At 24.0% G+C, this 24,797-nt stretch overlaps 2 protein-coding genes across 3 annotated transcripts in view; both read left to right on the top strand.

Annotated features, from left to right (window-relative positions):
* The first annotated feature begins 285 nt into the window (after positions 1-285).
* Positions 286-17,163, top strand: LOC129619276 (fas apoptotic inhibitory molecule 1). Of its 2 annotated transcripts, none has more exons than XM_055534448.1 (7): positions 286-326; positions 419-486; positions 15,121-15,568; positions 16,119-16,199; positions 16,251-16,392; positions 16,506-16,555; positions 16,804-17,163. In XM_055534448.1, the coding sequence occupies exons 3-7, from the start codon at positions 15,371-15,373 to the stop codon at positions 16,957-16,959; spliced, it is 627 nt and encodes a 208-aa protein (XP_055390423.1). In that variant the 5' UTR covers positions 286-326; positions 419-486; positions 15,121-15,370; the 3' UTR covers positions 16,960-17,163. The 2 variants fall into 2 exon arrangements, with proteins under 2 accessions (XP_055390423.1, XP_055390424.1); XM_055534449.1 differs by having other exon boundaries at positions 289-326; positions 15,158-15,568.
* A 2,021-nt stretch (positions 17,164-19,184) lies between these two features.
* The window catches only part of LOC129619237 (neuroglobin-like), a 67,594-nt gene continuing 61,981 nt past the window's right edge, over positions 19,185-24,797 (top strand). Inside the window, exon 1 of the mRNA XM_055534384.1 lies at positions 19,185-19,899. The gene's annotated coding sequence lies outside the window, so the exon portion shown is untranslated. The remainder of the gene's footprint in view (positions 19,900-24,797) is intronic.

The following is a 24,797-nucleotide window of genomic DNA, read 5'->3' as shown; positions in this document are numbered from 1 at the left end:
AATAAAATTCTGTACTTAAAATATTTATTGATCTGTTATAGGGAAGGTGAAGTCTGCAACCTAATTTCAAAATAAGAGCCCTATATGTTTTAATATCTAATTCTTTAGATTTTATAAATATCCAAAACGTTTTTTAAAAAAAAAACGTTTTGGATATTTATATACAAACATTTATATATAAAATGTATAACACATACATATGAATACAACAACAATCCATAATAATTTAGTATATTATACTTAGTATTAGTTCTTTTTATTAACAAGGTAATTCAATTCAGTCTGGTATGGTAAGCCATAGTGGCTAAAAGTGTTATAAGATTTTGGTTAGAAAATTTTGAAGAATAAAATTATTATAAAATATGAAAATTATAGTGAAATTTTATTTATTATTATAATTTTTTTCTTTTTTTTGTAGTCAGACTAAAATTAAGCACGATGTAGTCGTAAAAAAAAAAAACTTATTTAAAAATTCTGTTTAAACAGGTATTAAATTTAAATTTTATATTATTTTAAATATTAGAGTGTAAAATGTTTAATAAATTTTATTAGTGAATTAATTTTAACTAAAATAATTTATATGTAGGTGTAAATATAAAAAATTTTTATTAAGAAAACTTTTTTTAAATTATTTTACATATTTGAAAATAATAGTATTTTGTAAAGAATAAACGTTACATTTAATAGAAATTTTAATAAGTTAACAGTCAATACTTTTATTTCAAAATAATTTAAAATTTAAATCATGGCGTAGCGTAAATTATTCGAATATGAATAACGTGAAGACTAAAAGGAAAATTAAGTGATATTTCAAATTTCTATTGAATATTCTGGAAATATTTTAGTAGCTTTTTCTTTAATTGGGAATGAGAATGCATACTGATCCGCATTTCATTAAAACAATTAATTCGTCTAAAGTTTACTACATTTTTTTAATAAAAAAATAAGAAAAATACAAACAGTAAATGCTACATTGAATTGGATTAATTTAAATATTTGATTTTTTCTTATCCTATTCCTAAAAATTTACAATACCTCAAATGAAAATTCATAGCCCTTAAGTATACATAGAAACATGAAATTACAACTCTTCTATTTTACTATTGTTCTTATCTGAAATTATGATTTCGTTGAATTTTTATAATCGATTCTACTCAGTGGGATAATTAATCATTTGCTGTCTTCAACTAACTATTTCTGATAATATTTAATTCTGTCAACTGTTTTTTTTTCATAACTACTTTTATAACTACTGTGGTGGATGATTTCATAAAACAGTTTACAAAAAACAAAATCGATCTATGATTACACAGCGTATATACGCTATAAAAAATTTAAAAACAAAACGTTGTTCTTTTTATTTTAATTTAAATTACCAACAATAAAATGTGATTTTTTAAAAAGAACAAACATTTTGTTATGTATTACCAATTTTTTTTTTTGTGAAAATAGGTTACGTTATTAAGGACTACAAAAGGACAAAATGAAAAAATTATACTTCCAACATTTTAAAATTTTCTTGACTTATTCAATGATACACCTATATGATGAATATTACGTTGAATTTCCTGTTGTTTTCTTCTTTCTATATTCATTTATATATATGAACTAATATTTAAATCACGAGGTCCTTTAAATTTTCTACTGCTGTTTCCGCTAGTTGCTGGCTCATTATCCAGCTTTATCTATTCTGAAAATTGTGATAACTGTATCTATAATTTGATACTGCATCTTCTTTTACTTAATCTAAATTGCATGTTTGCAGTATTTTTAGATATCCGTAATCTAGTTCTAATATTAAGTTGTCAATGTGATGATAACGATGATGGCGGTAAGTAAATTGTTAAAATGCAATTGAATTTTTATACTAATATATATGCAAGGAAATTATATATTCACTTTATCAAATCAAATTTTCTTTCGTTAAGAAGTTCTTCTGTTGATAATTAGTATCGTTCTTTTGGTTGTAATTATAATTCACACAAAACCGATTATTTTTGTTTTGGTCCTTTGTGTAAACCTAAAAATAAATAATAAATATAAATATTTAGTTTAAAATTAATATTTTCTTAATCACAACGCAAATTTGTTAATTAAATTAAAAATTTTACAAATACTTATAATTGGAAAATCAAATTCTAAATATACTTGTGAACGAAATTATTCTTGGTATACGTAACAAAAAAAACCAAAATTATCCTTTTTCCTTATTATGTTTTAAGGTTTTTATTTTCTGTTTTTTTTTTTTTTAATATAAATGTATTATGGTAATAAGCATATTATTATAGCTTGTTATTTAGTTAATATTGCAATTTATTTCAAAGTTTTTTTTAACTAAAACTTATTATTTTTGAATTGAAGAAGGAAATTATAAGAAAAAAAAACTTATGAAAAACTTAAAAAACTCTATAAAATTAAATTGGTTTCTTAAAGTTAAATTACCGAAAAGGATATACAAATAAAAACGAAAACTTTAAATATTTTACTTAATAAAATTTATTTTCTTTAATATTGTTTGCAACTAATTTGTACACAAAAAGGATTTTGGAAAGGATAAATGAGAAGTAAAACTAAAATTTGGGAGGTAAAAATATTAAGCCAAATAAGGATTTTTTTTTATTAAAGAGAAAGCCGATTGTTGGTTGCACTAACATTTTTATACCCTTAAGGATATTATAATATTTTGGCTTGAATAAAGGCAGAAAAACCAAAATATATTTTTGTGTTATTGTTATTTTTGTTATTCGTATTTTTTTCTACAAGGTAGCTACAATTTTATTGTTCTCATGCCAAATTTAATTTGGTGAAAATATTTTACACTTGAAATCTATCTATAAATTAATATTATTACGAAATTATGCAATAGCAAAAAAAAAAATTGTATATATTATAGGAAAATATGATAAAGAAAAAAATTTGTGTATTCAGTAAATTAAAGGATATAGGAAAATACGAGTATGTATAAGGAAAATATTATGAATTTTTATAATAGTAAAGTTTAGATTTATTGATAGTAGAATGGAAAAATTTTCTAAGGTCGAATAAAATGTTACTCATAATTCTATATTAAATTAAAAAAAAAACAATTTATATGCTATATATATTTATTTGTTATTTAAGAAAAAGAGTGGTGCGGTGAAAGCAAAAAATCATTTTGTATTTAAATTGTGATTTTGATTGAAAATATTTTTGAAATTAGTTTTTTTTTGCCGAAATATTTGATTTTGCTTAAATTTTTTCCTATGTAATAAAATATATATATACATATGTATGCGTTTCAATAAATTTTTTATTTCATGGTAAATATTTAATAAAATATATTTAATATTTACCAAATATTGGAAATTAATAATTGATAATAGAAAATAATGAGATATATAATAAATAAATAAGTAATTTTTACTCTCTGAAAAAGGGTTATGAAAAATCGGAACATTATATAATGAATAAAAATCATATATCGCTTTATATTTAAAGCCTAATCGTATATTTTTCGCTTAATCGTAAATAAATCGCTTTTTCACCGCAATTTTTATTTACTTTCAATTCAGGATTCTCCTTTTTTATAAAGCATATTTAATTTTTTCCAATAAGATTACGCAATTAAATTTTTAAATTTTGGCTCAAATTATCGACTGAATCTATCAACTTCAAAAATAAAGTGAATAAATAATGATTAAGAGCCTAATCGTGTATCTATCTGCGAGATGTCCAATACGAGAAAATTCTTCTAACTCGAAAATTGCATTCAACAACATATAAGATTGCCATTCAATTTCTTCTCACTTGGCGAGTAAAATAACAGGCCCTTAAATTATTTTATACAAAACAAGAGCACTGTTCCCTTCGTAAATCTGGAGACATTGTAATCGATGTCGAATCATAAATTCAAGTGGCAGCACACATGCGAGTTTTCATTGTTTCGAACGTATATCACAGAGTTGATACGATCAGCCTATTCTCATTTTTATTTTGATTTTCTTTCTGTAAATTAAAAACAAAATAAAATTTTGATTGTATTATGCACGAATTAAAAATATATTTATGTACAAACAACTACAATTACTTTTACTTGCAATTTAAAATTTTGATCAGTCTGTTCGTGCTAACAAATTTTAACAAATCGAACAAAAATTTTCTTATATTTTAATTTTAAAAATTTTTTTTCAAGCAAATGTGTTTAAATTGAAAATTTTTATTTTGAGTATAATGAACTTTATTTGCAATTTTTAACAAATTTTGTTTTTTTTTTTTTAGTTTTAATTTCCCTAATATGAATTTGACTTTTTATGTTACACGCAATGTGTGAAAACACTGTACAAATAATAGAGAAAGAAATAAGCCATTAAATATTAAAAAAATAAAAATAATAATAAAAACATAAAAAACACTTTGAACAGTGTTGAAAATTCATGAAAGAATATCGAATTTTAATAGAATATTATTGATATGCCGATAATAAAGAAACGTGATTCATTAGAAATAGAAAAGAACAGAAAAAAAATAGAGAAAAATTAACAACAAAAATATCTAAATTGAGTTTAACCATGACATCTGTTGGTGGTATTTGTTTTTTGGAGAACTTTTAAAATTTTGTATAGTAAAAATTGTAACTATTATGTGTATAAATGTACATACATACGAGTATGTATATCCAACTCTTCCATGTACCTACACTTATACAGTTAATACAGTTATACAGTTAATAAAAATATTTTGTTTTTATATTAAAAATTTAAAGCACGAAATAAAAATTACCACAAAAACAAAAAATACATAAAATATAAATTTTAAGAAATTGGTTATTGAAGAAAAGTGAAAGAAATATTCAAGTTGTTTACAAATTATTTAATTTATTTATGAAAGTTATATAATTATTAGATTTTTATATTAAATTATAAAATAAAAAACATAAAATTTATTATAGTAAGTTGAATTGTAAGTATTATATTGCTAAAAACAGAAATGTTACTTGAATGTCATTGAAATTGTTAAAAATAAAATTATTATAATTTTTATTTTTAGCAAATTATGGCATTCATTTATAAATAAAACAACTTAATTTATCATTTCAGTTTAAATTAGAAATCACACTTACATATGTTGTTATAGATCAGTAATAATAAGACAAAATTGCCTAAAGTTTTGAGATAATCAATTTAAAAAATTTAAAGTCAAATTTAATTTACTGCTAGATTTGATTGACAAACGGTTCAGAAACAAGAACAATTTGTCAGTCAAAAAACTCGTTTTTGTCTGTTTTTGAACGTTTAAAATCGGATTTTGTTAAATTTTTTTTAAATACAACTTGAATTTGATATTTATTTTAACCATTTTAGAATTGTCCGAATTGAACGAAATTTTCCTGAAACATAGATTTAAATACGGAGAATCCAATAGATTTTATGTTAGGTTGACTAGGACAATATTAACTTAATATACACAATTGAGCATATTAATATAAATGTAAAATATGAATTTGGAAAAATTTTTGTTTAGAGTAACAAGTGCCGGTATTAATACTATGGCAATAAATTGAGCCGGTATAATAATAGAATAAATATAAAATATAGGTATACTAAAATATAAATTTAATTTTCTTAAAATAGAAAATTCATAAATAAATTGATCATGACCTGAATTTAATGTTAATTTTCTTCTGTCATATTATGTATTTATATACATGAGGTGTGCTTAATATAACGCGGAGAACATATCAAACTAAAATCGGGTTGAAAAAAATTAACATGTTAAGTAAAGAACTGGCGGGAATAAAAGGACAAATAATATACATGATTTTAACGAAGCACAAAATTGGTTCAATAAAAAGAAAGCAGGGTGTTACTTTATATTTAATAATTTTATAAGTACAAGACTATAAAATTCAATTACATAATGTATTTAATAACATATAACAAACTAAAACTATAAATAAATCCACAATAATTACAGGAGCAACGACAATTTCATTCCAGTATTTACTTAAAATATTATAAAAAAAAATCTCATGCTACAGATTCGTTCACATTAATTTCAATTTAATTACCCTTATTATCATAATAATCTTAATCTCTGTATTTTTACTTGTTCTAATATAAATATATTTTATAATTCTCTTACATTTATTAAATAAAACAAAGTACGACTGAAAAAAAAAAATTTAATATTATTTAGGAAAGCACAGAAAATTTTTAACTGGTTAGTTACATAGTTTGAAATTTGAGGTGCTTAATCATGAATAATTTTCGAAAAATCAAAAACAACATCAACTTGTTAAATTGTACTTGAGTGCGTGACATTGAATAAATTGCAAAATTTCTTGGATTCTTAATCTCAGACGGAGAGATACTGTGGTATACATATGTAAACAATAACTTTTTTTTTCTTTTACTGTAAATTTCAATTTTTCACACTATTTTATTTATTTGTAAAGTAAACGTCATAAATAGATCAGTGGGTTTTTAACTTTATTTTTGTTTGATTTACTTCTCTTATATTTTTCTAACATCTAAATTCCTTTTGTATTTAACACTTAATTCAACCTTAAAATACCATTTATTTATATGCGGGTAAGGCAATATAATCTAAAAGAAAGCTTGACATGGTCAGTATATAACCGGACAAATTGTGAATCAATTGAGTAATATTTATATATTCTACACTAAAAATACTGATAAGCAGTTTTAGAAATTGATAAAAATTTGTAAAAGAAATATTTTTGGAAAGTTATTAAATTTAACGCAAATAATGCAAATCATTCTACATATCAAATATTGTTCCATATATAATGCAAACCCAGTTTCTGACAAAGATTCAGTTATATAAAAATATAATTTATCTGGAAAATTTGCCAGCTTCTTCTACTGGCTATGATATATTCATTAATTGGGCTAGTAGACTGAATGTTCCGCAATAGTTAAATGACTCATCTGATCCATAAAAAAAATACTCGAATATAAATAGCCGTGAACAACTCCTTTAGCTGAGAAACTGAGAAGCACAAGTAAAGTAAAAACATATTTCTTGCAGTTCTCCAATATGAAGATAAATGTTATTGTTTTAAAATTTCGACATGTGAAATTTGATGCAGTAATGATACCTCTCTTATTATATCAAAAATGGTATTGAAATTTTTACGAGCCGTAAATTGAAATTTCATCATATTATTTCCATGTATTATGCGCTCTGGGAATAGAAAAGTGTTCCCCAAGCGGTGCTACTTAATTCGAAATTTCGTAATATTAAAAAATTTCTTAAAAATAAACGCTTGCCTTACATAAAACTCATTGGAATTATAATATTTTAGCGAATTATAATATTTTAAACCGGAAAAGATCCTAACAATTACAATAATGAGCTCGTATCAATATAATATTATGCTGCTACCTTTTTTTTTTTCAAAATTATTACAAATTTATTCTAAAAGATTTGTGAAAGTGTCTATTAAATTAAATATGTATGGTCATATTTCATACATGTAGGTACTTTTTCAATTTAAAATGAAAGTCTTTGGTTAAAAAATAAAAAAGAAATGAAATTTTATGATGAATCTACTAATTAAATTATTTCAATACTCAACATTACAAAGTTCAATAAAAAATAAAAATAGAAATAAAGGTTTGCTTTTTTTGCATATTATAGACGATTAAGTCAATTTGTATTCTTCACAAATTTATAGTAATTGTATGTGCCTGAAAAAGAAATAATAGCAAACAGTATAGGTAACCGTACCCACACGCAGTTATTAGACACGGATTTTAATACATATATATATACATATACATATTAATAAGTACTTCTTTGGATATTATTATATGCTTTATACTCTATTAATGCTAGGATTTCAGATTGAATTGAATTGAATCGATTTCTTATGCCTATATATTCAGACACAATTATATAATTAAAGCTTAAAATTGGTTCTAATTATATATAAAGAAGATATTGTGAATTCAGTCATGATGTTCATTTTCAAATCGTTCGACTTTTGAATAATTGTTGGGTACTTTTAGAAGTCGTGTAAAAAAATGCAAGTATAAATCAATAAAATATTGCATATATATTCTATGAACACAATGGTTTTCCATTTCTTTATGATCATTGTTCTTGAAAAATTAACAAAAATTCGAATGAACTATGAGTAGATCCGAAAAAACATTTATTTTGTAACTATTACTTATATTTGTTTCAAATTTTTTCTTGGAATAAAGAAGATACTAGTTATGATTCAATTATTACAAGATAAAATAATCAAATACTAGAGGTTCTACAAAATTGATGCACAATTTCTTGAGTTGGAAAAAAGGTAGAATTAAATTATTTTCTTCTCTTTTATTCTTTTTCTTTTCAGTCTAGGTCTGGCTAATTTCTTATATAGCTTGCTTTAAACATATATCTACTTATACGTTAATATATTTTTTTAATTTGATTAATTGTCTTCTATATCACGATTTCGTGGTCTAGGAAAAAAAATCAGGGGAGAACAAGTTTTATGCTTTCCGTACAAATCTATTAAAAATTTAATTAATTAATTTGTATTGGGCTAATAGAAGTTTTGTCGAGTTTGGTATACCTCAAACGTCTCATTCTCTTTTGCATTTATGCATCCACATTATTTATCATGGTATTATTAGTCTACTGTACAACACTCCTCCATAATACCCATCATTTATCAATGCTTTGCAAAACTTCATCAGTGCTCCGACTGCGTTTTTTCGTTAGTTCTCTACATGATCCACAAAAAGGGATTTGAACATATATTTTGTATGTATAATTTGTTTCTGTATTTCTCGATATCCACACACAACTTCATAGCGGAAATTTCCATCCAATCCGTTGTACTTATAAAATTCGCACCGTACCACATATTAGAAGATACTGAATGTGAACTGTTATCTCAGCCTTGCTGCCCAATATAATTATGGTCTCCTTTCTTTTATATTCTCTTCTATGGGCGATCAGCACATCAATGTCAAATAGAAATATGTATATGGAAAATGATAAGAAATTGTTGACAATATCAAAAATTTATGCTTTCGTTAGACAACCTTTTTCTGTGCAGAACTCCCCAACTGGTATCTAAAATATTTAGAAAAAAGGAAAGTAAATTCATTGTAGTACAATTGTTTATCCACCAATGTTTAAAACATATATTAAAACAAAATGCAACTACGACTATCTATCTAAAAATAAATTCATATACTCAACACCAAAATCACTCGCGTGCCTTCTTTATGAAGAAGTAATGGAATATGATTGTTATTTCAGAATTTTGAATAAAAAATTAATCTTGTTAAGTTTGTATTATTAAGTCTGTATTAAAATAAAATTCCACCGATTGTGTATCGCATGTGAAATTAAAATCTTTAGATTAAGATACTTCAACTACCTTTATTATGAATAGAATTAATATTTTGAATTAAAATTTTCAGAATTTAGAATTTATATGAATTTATATTAGACATTGACTCAGAATTCAATCCGAATTAAATAATAATATTTACTTTTTAATTGAGTTTCTTACGTATAATCTTATATTATGGTAACGTTCAGCCTTGTAACCCATTTTTAAACGACGGTTTTGGATTATTTTTTATTTTACAATCTCTGCCTTTTTTCAATTGTTCAAAAAATAAATGTTTGTAAGAACATTTGCATATATGTACTTGAACTTGATTATATAAATATATCTATTTATTTACAATGCTAAATAACATAAAGGTATTTTTGCCCTTTATAACTTAAACATTTTATATTGAATGTATTGAAAATGTTGCAGTCTAAAATTTTGAAATTTTAAAAGAAAAAATGTGTGTAAAGAGAGAGAGCATTTTATATACTGGTTTTTCATAATCATTTTCATCTCCATAATTATACTCTGTTGGGTACTTTCATAGGTATCAATACACAGGGTGTTTCGCATAAGCTTAAAAATTTCCAGGCATACAAATAAATCATTTCATTAATAATAACTTCAAGAATAGTTCGAAATAGATTAATCACTGCATGCACTTCCTTTACAAATAATCGAAAGATTTTGTATTCAAAAATTTTCACTTTTTCACCAGATTTCCCTAAAAAAAATAATAATAGAGCTCGGATTAAATTTGTTTTGAGAATAAAAATAAAAAATATTTACCTGGAATTTTTCCCGATACCCAGATTTTTGCTGTGATTAATTACTGCAGAATTATTTGTAATATTTAGCAAAACAACCTGTATATTTACTTTTAATATGTAAAGCCTATTCATAATGTTTGCTTTCTGTTCTGACCACCTAAAAATAAAAAGAAATAAAATCATAAAGAATCTTTTATATCTGATTATCTACCATTATTCTTGGTATGCTTGGTACACGACTTATGTAAGTGTATTTGTATATTTGTAAGTACATGTAAAATGGAATGGTTATAGACTAAACTGGATTTTTTAACTTTTTTTCTATATTTTTCTTTTTTACATTGTTATTACATTTTTATACCTTTACTTTATTTTTAACTTCATTTTTTACAATGCAGATTCTTTAATAGTTTTGGAATCTTTATAACAAATATATAAAGAAAATTGAAAAAAAAAAAAAGAAAAATAACGATGGTATATAAAGAGCGATTGCCGATAACGGGTCAATGGCATTGTTATTATTGCTGCTACTCTCTTGCGTATAAATGCGCTTTTTCTTTCAATTTAACACAGTTCACTTTTTAACTTTCTATCGTTCGAACAATTTCTTTTTATATATTCTCTGGTCGGAATATTAAAAAAAATAAATCAATTTTATTTTTTATTTCTTTGTTTTTGTAAATTTTTGAATTTTTAAAAAGAAATACGGTGCTATAAACGCGGTCCTAAAAAAAAAATGAAATATTTTATAATATTTTTTATAATTGGATTAATTTCAATTGGAAATTGTAATGTAATTAAAAGAGAAGAACCACCAGCAGCACCACTATTATCCGATGAATTGGATAGTACAAATATAAAGGATAATGTTATAATACCAGAGGATATTATTAAAGCAATCTTTGATGAGACTACTGTTCTAAAAGCAGAATCAGAATCCAGTACATCATTACCAATTCAAAATTTAAAATCACAAAATTTGAAAAATTCCGATAGAGATGAAGTGTTACTTGAAGCTCAACCAAAAAGTAATGATGCAGAATTACCAATTGAATCAGAATTAAAAAAAAAAGATGATGATTCTGAATTATTAACTGAAAATAAAATAAAAAATGATGAGAAGGAATTAGTGATTGAAACTAAAGGAAAAAGTGAAAATATAGAATCATCAGTTGAAAATAATGAAGAAAATAATGATGATTTAAGATTAATAACAACTGAACAAAGCGAAAATACTGATGGTTTAAGACAAAATGCTGGAAGTTCAACACAACGTCCAGGTATCATACAACAATTTGTACAAAATAATCCAATATCAAGTTTTATACAAAATATTCGACCAAGACCAACATCACAACCAGGTGCTGCTGGTGGTAGTGGTACTGCAAGCGATACAGTACAAGGTAGTACAACACCACCAAATATTTTCCAACAGGGTTTACAAACAATTCAACATAATATACAAAATTTACAACAAAATTTACAACAACAAGTTCAAGGATTATCACAAAATATTCAAGGATTTATAAATCCCAATGCAGTACAATCAACTAATACAACATCAAGACCACCATTTAATATATTTAATAATTTATTCCCACAACCGAATGCAACTAATCAACAGCAAACTGGTGGACCAATACAAAATATATTAGGTGGATTATTTGGTGGAGGACAAGCTGCCAATAATAATAATAATCGTGATTCTCCATCAACAACACTATCACCAGGATCAGGTGAATTAACAACATTAAGTACAACAAATATTGCATCTTCAGTAATAGATGAAGTAAATGATCGCCCAGATTCAAGTGAAAATGAACATGATATTTATGTTGGAGATGATGAAAGCGCTTCCCCAACTTATTAAGAATCAATAAATAATAAAGAATTTAGTTTTTAAGTGAATTAAATATTAAAAAAAGAGAAAGAGAGAAAAAGAAAAGAAAAATGAGAATAACAAATTTTATTGTTGCAAAAATAAAAGAAAAAAAAATCTTAAATTTTTTTGTCTTTTTGTTTTTTTTTCAGTTCAGCTTTAAACAGTGTTTTAGAATTTATTTTTAAATGGAAAATTTTATTGTTGTTGCGATTACAAAGCTTGTAATGTTGAATCCTGACTATGCTAATTTTAAATTGCATTCACACTTTTTGCTAAATTTAAAAGTGTTTTGGAAATTTATGAATATCAAAAAAGAATATTACAGTTCTTAATTCAAATTATACATTCGAGCCGTTTCCACTCGAAAAGCAATTATTTATTGCTCAAATATAATTTTTTTCTGCGAAACCTTTTTATTTATTTCTCGTTCCATAGCAAAACCGTATTAAAAGTTAAGTTAATCGAAAGGAAAAGCATAATAGATAAAGCAAATTAAGAAAGGCTATTGATTTTTTTTCACTTTAAATATTTCACTTAGGCTCTTATTTCAGAACTAAAGTAAATTTTTCAAAATGAAAGGCTTAAAAGATTAGTATTTGTTTAAGATGATCAGTATGACATTGATTTGCCAGAATCTTTTCAAAGGATTGAGTAGGAGTTACCTGTTTTATTTAACTATGAACTTGTTCACTTGTAATACCGCTCTGCAAGCATTAAAAATATATTATTCACGTCTTTCTATTCTCAAAAGGGGGTTATAATTGGGCAAACCATCAAATAGGCGGATAGATATAATATATGATTGGAACTGTTTAGAAAGTGATGTTAAGCGTGAAATGGAGTATCTTGCGGAGTCAGCAATTAGATATACTAAATATCAAGCTTTTGACGACACAGGCACTTCATCTTACAATTTCCATGTCTTAGTATAAAACTTTAAAATGATAAAGAACATTTCACATTGGTTTTCATTTTTATAGTAACAGCGATGCTTGTTAGATATTGAAAATGTTATTGCTACCCAATTTAGTGAATTTTAACTCTCTTTACCAATTATACTCTGAATATGTTATGAATTTTTTGCTTTATATCTTCAAAAATAAAGAATGCATTTAAAATGTAAGAAAATCCATAAAAGCGTATATTCCTCGAGCATATGGATCGACTTTAAGGTGTAGTATTGAGAAAGTTGATAATTCAAAAGCCATTAAAATGCATTTTACAAATTTTATTAGCATATATAAATTTTTATTGATAAAACGTACATCCCATAAGCCAAGATAATAATTATGTAGGATTTTCGATAATAAAATCAGAATGAGAACAAAAATTATGATGAAGAATAAATTGCTGTGGTCCAAGATATTTTAAATCCCTTTTTGTTTTTTTCATTTTTGACTTTTTTGCAAGTAGGTTAACCAAAACTGGAATGAAAGTCCAGTTTTGGTTTATTTCGGGGTTTAATTTGTTGTTTCGTTTTTGTAGACCACAATAAGATAAAGTTGAAATTTCTTATATGATAATTGAAATAGTGTGTAACGAAAAAAAAAACATTATTTGCAGTGATTTTTTTTATGTGCATAATAAAATTTATCAGAAATTATTATGCAGAATTTCTTTTAGAATTTGAGAATAAAAAAATGTTAATAAATTTGATTGCATTTTAACTTTTATTAAAATTAAATAACGGGACATAAACTTGTATGACATTTGTCAATATATACAAATTTAGTTGGTATTTTGAAAATTACAATGTCAATTAAAATTACAATTTACATTTGTTGCAATTTAAGATTAAAAATTGAGCTTCAAGTGAGCAGATTTGAGAAATACCTCAAGTTCAATAAACTTTTTTGCTTAATCAAATTATTTAAGTCAATAAAATTTTTAAGTAAAGCCTATATTAATTAAGTTTTATTGATCTTAAAAGCGTTGTTGACATTAAAAATTCATTTTTAAAATTGTAAAAAATTTGTAATAAAATAAAAATAAAAAAAATTTATTATGTGCATTTTTATTTAGCAACTGAAATACCAAATTAATTTTTATTAAAAAAAATCAACTTATACTGTTACTCAATCTAGATTTCAATTTGCTAATTATCGAATTATAATTTTAATTTTAATGAAACTCTAATTAAAACACAATGAAATGTCAATTTTCTTACTTGTTTATTGTTGAAAAATTAAAAAACCTTTTAAAATTATTTTATAATATCAGCAAAAATGAGGACAAATTGGAAATCTTTACCATAATATTCAAAATTTAATATACATAATGTGATTAAGAATTAGACTGGGAAAATAATCTGTTGGGAAAAATACGAATCAGAATATTGGCTTGCTTTGTTAAAATATTTTATACGAATATCAAAGCTGATCATAACTGTGCGATTATATTTTGGTCAAACTGATGTAAACTAATAAATTGGGTGCGCGAATAGAATTCAGCATCTACAATCCACTTCCGAATAATAAGAAATCTACAATTTACTGCCGTAAATTTCTATGTACAAAATTTGAGAATGACAAAGTGAGCTTTAAAACTGAAAACAATTCAACAATTTTTTACGAATTTCTAATTGACCTAAAAATATAACGTAATATTGTCATAAACGTATTTCACGAAAAAAAAAACCGTTACCCATCCTAATACACCTATTTGTAGTTAAATTGCTTCTTACACTAAGCACTTTTTAATAACAATGCAAATAAATATTAAAGTCATTTTAGAACATTAAAAAATTATAAGGTACACTATTCAATATTTTCTTATTGGGACCCAATATATTGTCCATTTCCAATATTTTACTTAATAAAATCTTATTGATTTTATAATTATTGTAAAATAAAAAATTTCAACTATAAAAATTTTAATATAAATGTATATGAACTTTTGGATTGATATCAAGGGCATTTGAAAATACTGTTATTAAATTATTACATTTAGTAAATATGTAGATACACATGTGTGTAGTATACATAAGGTGTGAACAATGTAGCTGGTTCATTAATAATTAACATATGAATATACTACGTTTAACTAAAAATAATTTCTTATAATAAAAATATAAAAAAAAATCAATAAATTTTATTTTTCTTTTCTTAAATAAATTTTAGTTACAATACGCAAATAAAAAATTTCTAATCTATTTAGTATATCAAATGGATTATGAGACATTTAAACAGAATGTAAACTATATAACGCATCCGCAACATCAAATCCAATTTAAGGAATTGAAAAAAAAGAAAAAAAGAACGGAAGAACAACAATTTTATTCAAATTAAATTATGAATTCTTATTAATTAAAAATATTATGTAAACTGTTGAAATGAGAAAAAAAAAGTCTTTTATGTTTAATTACAAATTATGTCATATTTGTCACCGCTACTTAAATTAGAAAATATGCCAACACATTTGGAGGGGGCTGATGATGATGAATGTAAACGGTATGAAAAACGTTGTGTTGTTGCCGAATGGAGAGTACCAATTCATGGCAAATTATTTCGTATAGAATTTGAACATGGAACTACAACTGGTAAACGTGTTATATGGGTAAATGGATCGGTAAGTATTTATGTAATTATATTACGTAATATTAAGAGCGAAAATTGAGCTGAGATTGTGACAAAGCAATACTGAAGAAATCTGAAAATTTTTTTTTCAAATTGTTTAATTAAAAATTACTAATATTTCCGTGAGCAGCGGCTGCATTTTTCGTTGTTTTCTTTATATTTCTGATGTTTCATTTCAAAGAAACCGGAGCCCAAAGACTGCCTTCTAATTATTTAAAAATTTAAGTAACCCATTAATGATGTACGTGGCTTGGAAATAATATATGAGTTATTTTGAAATTGCTGATAAATACAATTGTAATGTTCTTTGTTACTGAACTTTTGGTGAACAATTCATTTCAAATTTTGGATCTGTTAATATTTTTATACGATTTAACAGCACTAAAAACTAACAGCAGATTATCCGGCATTGCCATATTCGGGAACGATACAAAACATGGACCATGCGAAACGTTCGAAAACCAGCTCCAGTCATCTACAAAATTTTAATATAAAATTATTACATTTAAACAAAATTTATATTTTTATTTATATTTTTAAAGGAAATTTTAAGACGTGATTGGATGTTTAAATTGGTGGGTGAAGATGTATTTTCTATAGAAGATACTCGTTGCATACTTAGAGTAAGTGTCAATTAATTGTAATTGAACAAAATTTCACAATTCATTTTTAAGGTTGATCCAGCTGCAAATTTTCGATATTCATATTATTTATTTGTTGATGGTAAACCATATGAGCAATTTACTGAAAAACAAGCAAAAGCACTTAAAACTTGGGTAACAACTGTTAAGAATAATGAATATCGTATTGTTCTAGGTAAGTGTAGGTAATAAAAATTAAAAACATTATTGAATCCAATAATTTTTATAATTGCTTATTTTTCTTTAAATGGAATCCGTTTTTATTATGTCAACTTTATGCGAAGTTAGAAAAGGATTCACTAAACATTTTTCTAAATGGACAACTTAGAGATGAAATGGTAAGGGAAATTTCTGTTCTAAATTTTATTATTAAAAGTGCATCATTAAGTGATGATGGCATTTTTATCTTAAAATATTTTACATTATTGCAATATATTAATACAGTGATTTTGTGTCTATAACAATGCTTTTAAAATTTTTACGAGCTATCATTTAACTCCCAATATTTTATACACTACACAATTTTTTAATATTTTTCTTATATCATTCTTTTTGTATTAAAAATATTTCAATTTAAATTTGAAAGGCTGAATTTGTTGATGGGGGTACAGACACAACATTTGAACAGGATGATAATAAATTTATATTAATGGCAAGAGCAAGTGGTAACAAACGTGATGGCCTAATTCATAGTTTAATGGTTAATGACATTTTGGTATCTGAATCAACAGTTACAGATTAAATAACTTAATAAAAAACAAAACTCATTCCTTGTACTTTAAAAATATTCTACATAGCAACATAGCAGCAAGTAATTTATTTAACCGTTTACAATATAAGTGTGTTTTGAATAAAAAAAAATTATTAATTACAATTATTGATGTTATATGTGAAACCAAGTAAAATTAAAAAAAAAAAAAGAAAATTATAAAAAAAAATAGATGTTAGATGTTTTAAAAAAAAAAACTATTTAAATGTTTTAAAACTAAATTTATGTATGTGAAATGTTTATTAATGAATAGATGTTATAAAAGTATTATTGTTAACCAATATTCATAAAAAATGTAAGAATACAAAGGATTTTCACGAGTAACGTAACGAATATACATGTGTTTTCTTTAATGTACATCAACAAGTTCGTGAATTATACAAATAAAAAGATTTTTTTAAGATAGACTTGGAAATTTGTGGACCATATGGAAAAATCTACTGTGTAGACCCACCCTACTTTGATCTAATAAATTAAATCTTTGATAATTTTTTCACACCCCAGCAATTCATATGGTAAAGTGATTTCTCTTTAAGGTAGGAATTCGTTGTTTTGATTTCACTTCGTCGAAATTTATTTATTTTCAAGGCTCGTCTCATTATCTGTTATGCAATCGAATCTTTCCAAAAATTTTCTAAATTTATTTTTAAAAAATGGTTGAAGTAATTTTTGTATATACCTAAAATCAAGAAAATTTTTAATATTTTATTATTAAGTAACTTTAATTTAATATTTTACTCAATATGGCTATACTCAATATGTTTTGGTAATTCCAATAACTTAACTATGGGCAACTATAAGCAACGTACTGAGTTCGTTAATATGTGAAAAACCCTTAAATATTTGTAGTAAAAAAAAAATTCCATGCCTTTTTAATATACCCTGCATACCCAATATCCAAAAATTCTGTATAAAAAAGTTGGAAATTCCAAAGAAATTAATTTAACAAGTCAACTGATTACCTTAAACATACTTATACTACTTATTCCTACTATAGGGATGGTTCAAACTCTCTACAATATATTTTGTGTCATTATAAACATTCTAATCCAAACATTCATACACACTAAAAGAATTGACGTGACAGTTTCATTCATAATCTAAAATTTTAATGTCAATAGAAAAAAAAATTAAAATAAGATTTTCCATTTTTTCATTCACTTTTAAGAGTAACACTTTTTTTTTGAATTAAAATTTCTTAAACTTTCTTTTTAAATTTGGAGAATATGTAAATCGGAATTACAATTCTTTTAAAAAGGCACCCATATTTGTATTTACATATGTATGATTTTTCTCTTAATTATTACAATAAAAATTAGCAACAAAACCAAAGTTAAGAGAAAATTGGTTTTTTATAATTTTAAAACAGACAAACTTTTGAAATATTGTTGGTAGTGTTTTATACACGTCAGGAAATTTATTTGTATAACTGTTACCTTAAAACCATATTTCTTACACTTGTTAACATTTTATTTGATATTATCAAACTTATATACACATACAAACACATACACAGTACAAAAAAATTAAAAAAAAAAACAAAATTGGCCTACTTAATTTTTGTTTTCTTCCAAAAAAAAAAAAAGTTTCATTGATAATTCTTTACTAGTAAAAATTTTTTTCCCGGATTTTTCTGAATCAGCTTTCAATTGTGTATAGTCTATAAAATAGAAAGCTAAAAATATTTAAAATGCGCAAGTCAAAATTTAAATTTGCTTTTAGGTTTATTTTTTATTTTCTCTTGGTATTCAGAATTCTGTATTCTACTACAAGTTGAAAATATCCTTTAACAGGTTGAATTTATTTGTTATTGCCATAGAATAGGAGGAACCAGAAAAGATGGTAAAATGAAAAACAAGTTTAAAGCTTTCTAAATTATTTTTGAAAAGTTTCCCGAGCTTGTTTAAAATTTAAAAAAAACACTTTATAACTTTTAAAAGCTCAAAAAAACTAAAATTTATCGTTTATTTTTAATTAAAGTTGAAAATATGATAAAAATTGAGCAAAAAAAATTAAGTAGGAATTATGTAGGAAATAATAGGAATTAAGTAGGAAATCCATAGGAATTTATAGAAATTCGATAGGAAATAGAAAATTAAAAAACAAAAAATTTTTATGTATAAAAAGATTTTAAGAAGTATAAAGGACAATCAATGGATCTTTAATAGTTCAGTTTAATTTTAGACGATATCCCGGTGTGGTCCTTCGACAAAGGACAAGAATATTTTTTATTTATTCTTAGATTTTTTTATTTTCTTTAGTGATATTTGAAATAAAATATATATATATATACATATATACATATATATGCTTATACATATACGTATAAAAATTTCAGCATTACAGTTTTCTTGAATGGAACTCAAACTTGTATCTCGGTCGTGTATAGGTTTTAAATTTAAATATTTTTGTGTTTATTTGTCTGATTAAAGCGATTTGGAACTGAGTGCTTTATAAATTTTCTAATGAAGGAATGAATAAAGATATGAAGTTTTCGAATATTTGCTGATTATTAGAAATTAAAATAATTAATTTAATAAGAATATTTTTTTAATTTTCAAAAAAAAAATTAGAGTGTTCAAAATGTGTGAATAAATGTTTAAAGAATTCAAAAATATAAAGAATACAGAAACGAATATTTAAATCAAAAATTAAAAAATAATTCAAAAACATTTTTCTACTACACAATATGAAATCAAAGTGGAAATTAAATTAATTCAAAATTTCATTAACTTTTCAAGATTTTAATCACATAATATTAAATTCTATTGCGTATTCATTAAAAGGATTATTTTTTACGAATTTCGGTTAAACAAGGATAGTTAATTGCTCAAACATGTTACAAAAAAAAAAAATTACTAAAGGAGTTTTTATATTTTGTAATGCCTGGGGAGTGTGAATAATTTTTAGCAGGTAAGCTTTAATATGATAATTAGATTTTGTCGTAATTGTTTGTTTACAAAGAAGTTGCCAAACCAATTGATTAATTAAATACACTCTTTTAGTAATTTAAAATTGTTTTCAATATAAGAAAAAGATGTTATTGTTTTTTTGTTAATAATTATTTCCAGATGAATTGATAAGTCTAGACAAAATTTTCTAAGAAATAATGAATATTTTTCTTTTTTTTTTGAAATGACATGAAGCCAAAATTATGCAAATATTTTGAAAATAAAGAGAGAAATTCGTTTGTTAAGGGGGAAAATCTAATTGACTGAAAAAAATTACTTCTTAAAACATTAGATATGTAAGATCTGTGTATAAAAATTTAAAAAAGCAAACAAATCAGGCTTTAAAATTAAATTATTAAGCCACATAAATAAATTTAAAATTCTTTCTAAAGTTAATGATCAGGTTTAATATTATAAGAAATTACGAAAACAATATATTTATCTATTTCACTATGTCCAAAGAGAAACTATGTTGTCCTCATAAAACGATTCAAATTTCATATTAATATTTCAAAAATCACAATCGAACTTAAAATTCGATCACTATTGAAATTGAACTCTTACAATGCGCTAAATTTTTACAACTAGTATGTTACAAGTTACTTTTCCTGGTATTTGCGAAATGTAGTTCAACCTTTGAGATCAACATAGTCAAAGTACCAAACCTTTGGTTTCAAAGTTCGTGCATATGCAATATTAATTAATTTATTACTAAATCATAGATCAAAATTCCATTTTAGCTGTGAATAATTTCTTTTTTTCGAGCCAATTGTAGTTTGACCGTTTTTTAATATCTCTTATATATATTAATTGAAAACACCTTTTTTATACCCGTATTTTGTATTGTTTGAGGCATGTTAATAGTTTCTTTGGTAATTGTGACCCATATTTGAATTCCATAATTTGTATGAAAATAAAATTGAGAATAAAACAACAATTTTGATTATTTAAAATTAAATTGTTGCCCCTAAAAATAAACTAATCATAATTAAACAATGGTATTCTTATGAACGTGAAACTTATAGATTTTTTGAAAAATCAATCCTAAAATGTGCCAGATGGTTAATTTTAAGAAATTAATTTCTTATTTAAATTTTTTTTAATGCACATAAATAATCAGAATTAAAATATTTAATTCTCACCTGTGCCAATTATAATGTCAATTTTTAAATGATTTATCGTATACATATAAATAAATTTAAGGAAGAAAACAATTTGAAATTCTCTAGACAGCTAAATTAGAATTTTTTTAATATAACATAAAGACACCAAATTAATGAGTTGTATAACAAAAAAAAAAAAAGATTAAAAATCTTACTTTGAATAATGTGAAGTTTATTGCGATTGTCTAAATTGACAGTAATGTAACCTTACGGAAAGAGTAATGGTATTGTTGAACAAAACTTTTCTCCAGTTTTAATGAAGTGTAAAAATATGTGAAACGATTTTGCAATAACTGCAAGAAAAATTCAAAATTAATTGGTTTGTATGAGTGTAATATTTATTACATTGTTAGACATTTAAAAAATTAACTGTAATATATAATGATTGAAATAAAAAAAAAAGAAAATGCCCTATTAAAAAATCTGATTGTCACTATTTTATCACATTGAATATTTAATTAAATTTCAATTTTATTACATTTTGAAGCTACTTTAAGTATATTCTTTAATATGATTAAAAACATTTTTAACTTAAATTGAAAGAATTTTAAATGAGAAAGAATATTTCTAACGTCACCCAACAATATGTTGGAGGAAAAATACACTGCAAATGAAATGCGAATGGTATAGCATACAATTATGTTTGAAGTATTTCGGTATTATTTGATAGAATTTTGTTGCGTATTTTAAAAATGCATTAATTTGTATAATATACAACAATATATTAAACCATATTAAACCAATCAAATTATCATTCTCAATGTTTACTTTAAAAAAAATTGCATACATTTAGGAGCAGCAAATTTTTTATTTCAATTGAAACTTACATTCTATAATCAAACAAGTTTGTGCATGTAGAATGTTTGTTTAATAACGATTTTACATTTAAAATTTATAACTTTGTAACATGATTTTGTTCTGAAATAATTTCAAATGACATTTTTTGTAATATAAAAAATAATGTTCTATTAAATTTACGAAAAAATTTTCAATTACTTCCTAAAAATTCTGTTGTGTGTTTGTTTATTTAATACACAAAGGCAATCCAATCACTATTAACAGCTTGTTTACTTAAAAAGGACCATTATGTTTTATTATTTTTTTTTAATCATATTAGAAATTCTACTGCTGAACATACAATTTCGTTAATGTAAAAAATGTTTTTTTAAATTGTTTATGAGAGTTTTTATTTTGTGAACTGGATAAAGCAAAATAAAATCAGGAAAGCAGAAAATTTTAAAACAATTTAAAATTTTAGAACAAAAACTTTTTATCCTTATACATAAAATAAATGAGAGTAATATTTTTTTCGTAAAGGAGTGGTAACAGAAAAACAAATTAATAATTAAATTTTTGAAATATTCACCATAGTTTTTAATTAAGAAAAATTTATATTTTAATTTTTGTTCACCATTTGGTGTAATTGAGATATGAAACATGAATGTTTTTAAGATAAAATGTAATAAACTACTGTTTTAGATCAGAAATATTCAAAGAAATTTCTATATTAGATCAAGAATATTTTAGTAACATTTTGAAAAATTTTCAGGGGAGTGTTAAATTACTTTTCAAAAAAGTATTTTTTTGTTTTTTTAATTTGCCTCACTTACGGTGTTAAGATTAGGTAAAATGTAATTTGTGAAAACTCTTCAATTCTTTAGTTCCTCCTTAATTCCACCTTATACTTGAAAATTGATTCCTAAAATTAGATTTTTGTAAGAAAATGATATCCCAAAGGAATGTGGTATTAAAAATATGTGAAATATGTACTCACCAATTTCAAAAAGCAGCAAAAATCTGACAGGACCCATGTTTTCACATTAGGAGCAAAAATAATAATAAAATCTAAAAAGGAAAAAAAAAACAAGTCGTTTACTTAAAGTTAGACTAAGAATATTTTTGATCTAAGGGAACAAAATATTTTTTAAATTTAAAATTAATTTTTAAAATATTGAAGAGAAAATTTTAAAAATTTTATAAAATAGTACAAATCGTTTTCAATCATCAATGTCTTAAAACTCTAGCTGAAATTTGATACCGAATTTAAAATTTGTTTAATATTTAAGCTTTAAAATTCTAATATGCCTAAAGATCTTTATTCTAAGTATACCTATAGGGAATATTACCTACATATTACGTACAATTTTATAAAATAAGCAAATGTACAGAAAATTTAATAATGCTTTTACATTTTCTCAATGTTTGTATAACATTCAATTTGAGACAAAATAAATAGATTAATGTTGTATATAATTTGTATAACATATATGTTGTGAAGGTATAATGTTATGTATACATACCAGAGAGTAATGTTATGTATCTTACGAAAGTAAATGAATGATATTGTGTTTAGTGTAAGTATGTGTATAAATGAACATGAAATCAATGGAGTGTTAAATTTGATTTTAAGCCATCGTGACAATTACAAATTTTTCTGATTATTTTTAGAATAGCAAATTATTTAAAAATTACATTTTTTTCAATGTATTTACTTGCATATACATACACACATACTATATAGAGGTGTACATTATGTATTAGATAATTCCGGAGAAATAGAAGTTTTGCAAATTCATTTCGAAATTCATGAAAAAATTGAAATTATGTATTAGAAAAATTTATTAATAGAAATTTGAACAGTTGTACGTATGTTTGTGTATTTGGTTATGTAACACTACTTTAGAGAAAAACTCAAAATTAAATATTTTGTTACCGTGCAAGCGATTGACAATATTTGTGTACTGAAGTATCTATAGTCTAAACTGTACGACACAGTAAAATTAGTGCTATCGTAGCAATTCCCACTACATCAAGTACTTCACTGTTCGTGTTTGTTAAATAAAAATTCAATGTTTTCTATATACGAATCTTTAGCCTTAAGATTCAGATTTTTTTGTGGTTGAATACGCATACCATTTTTATTCCCTAGAATCTCTGATTTCAGTATGAGCTCTTTGGGACATTCATTGATTTCAGTTAAGCAACACGTTTTTCTTTAAATTTCAAAATAACAAATTCAACAATTTTGTTTCCTATAGTATGAAGAAATAACAGTTTTTGTTGAAGAACTTCATGTCCACATAATGTTTATCTTAATTTTCAATTTAGAATACTTTTACTATTAATGTATTTGAACACGAGACAACTGTAAATTGTTTCGTAACACAACAACTCTTTATTTACAAAACAAACTCGCCATTCATAATTGAAATGTACATACACACAAAACACATACATATGTACATCCAAAAAATGTTACAAGTGAAAATATTCGTGTTTTTATTTTTTTGTGGAAAATATTTTTTATTTATTTTAATATTTTGTTTTTTTATTACAACGTAAACAAAAAAAATTTGTCTGCTACGATTATTCTAGTCCTAGTGTATTTTATTTATATAGGGAATATTTGTGTATGCGTTCTCCTATTAAGGACACCTTAATGCTAAAATGTTACTATTATTTTAAGAAACTCAACCAAAATAAAATATTGTCATTGTTGACATGGCGGAATGAAACAAAGGGAGAGAAAGGAGTCATTTATAATTTTTTTAGAAAGCTTGTTTGATGTTTTTTAGGATTTAAGGATGTTTGAGAGCATTCCGAATTGAAAAGCCAAATGTTTATTTGCAAAAAAGAAAAAGAAGTAAACTTAAATTCACAATTTTACTGGTTCCTGTATTTTTAGTATGTACAAACA

The sequence above is a fragment of the Condylostylus longicornis genome, unplaced genomic scaffold (assembly GCF_029603195.1).
Source record: "Condylostylus longicornis isolate FDR11 unplaced genomic scaffold, ASM2960319v2 ptg000011l, whole genome shotgun sequence".
Taxonomy (NCBI): Eukaryota; Metazoa; Arthropoda; class Insecta; order Diptera; family Dolichopodidae; genus Condylostylus; species Condylostylus longicornis.
The sequence above is the reverse complement of the archived record's forward strand: the minus strand, read 5'-3'. Positions and strand labels throughout refer to the sequence as shown.

Excerpts from the sequence above, each read along its gene's own strand:
- LOC129619276 (XM_055534448.1), top strand. The coding sequence starts at position 15,371 with ATGTCATATTTGTCACCGCTACTTAAATTAGAAAATATGCCAACACAT. Across the intron at positions 16,393-16,505 it reads TGAATATCGTATTGTTCTAG|AAAAGGATTCACTAAACATT; the intron begins GTAAGTGTAGGT and ends ATGCGAAGTTAG. Across the intron at positions 16,556-16,803 it reads GACAACTTAGAGATGAAATG|GCTGAATTTGTTGATGGGGG; the intron begins GTAAGGGAAATT and ends TAAATTTGAAAG.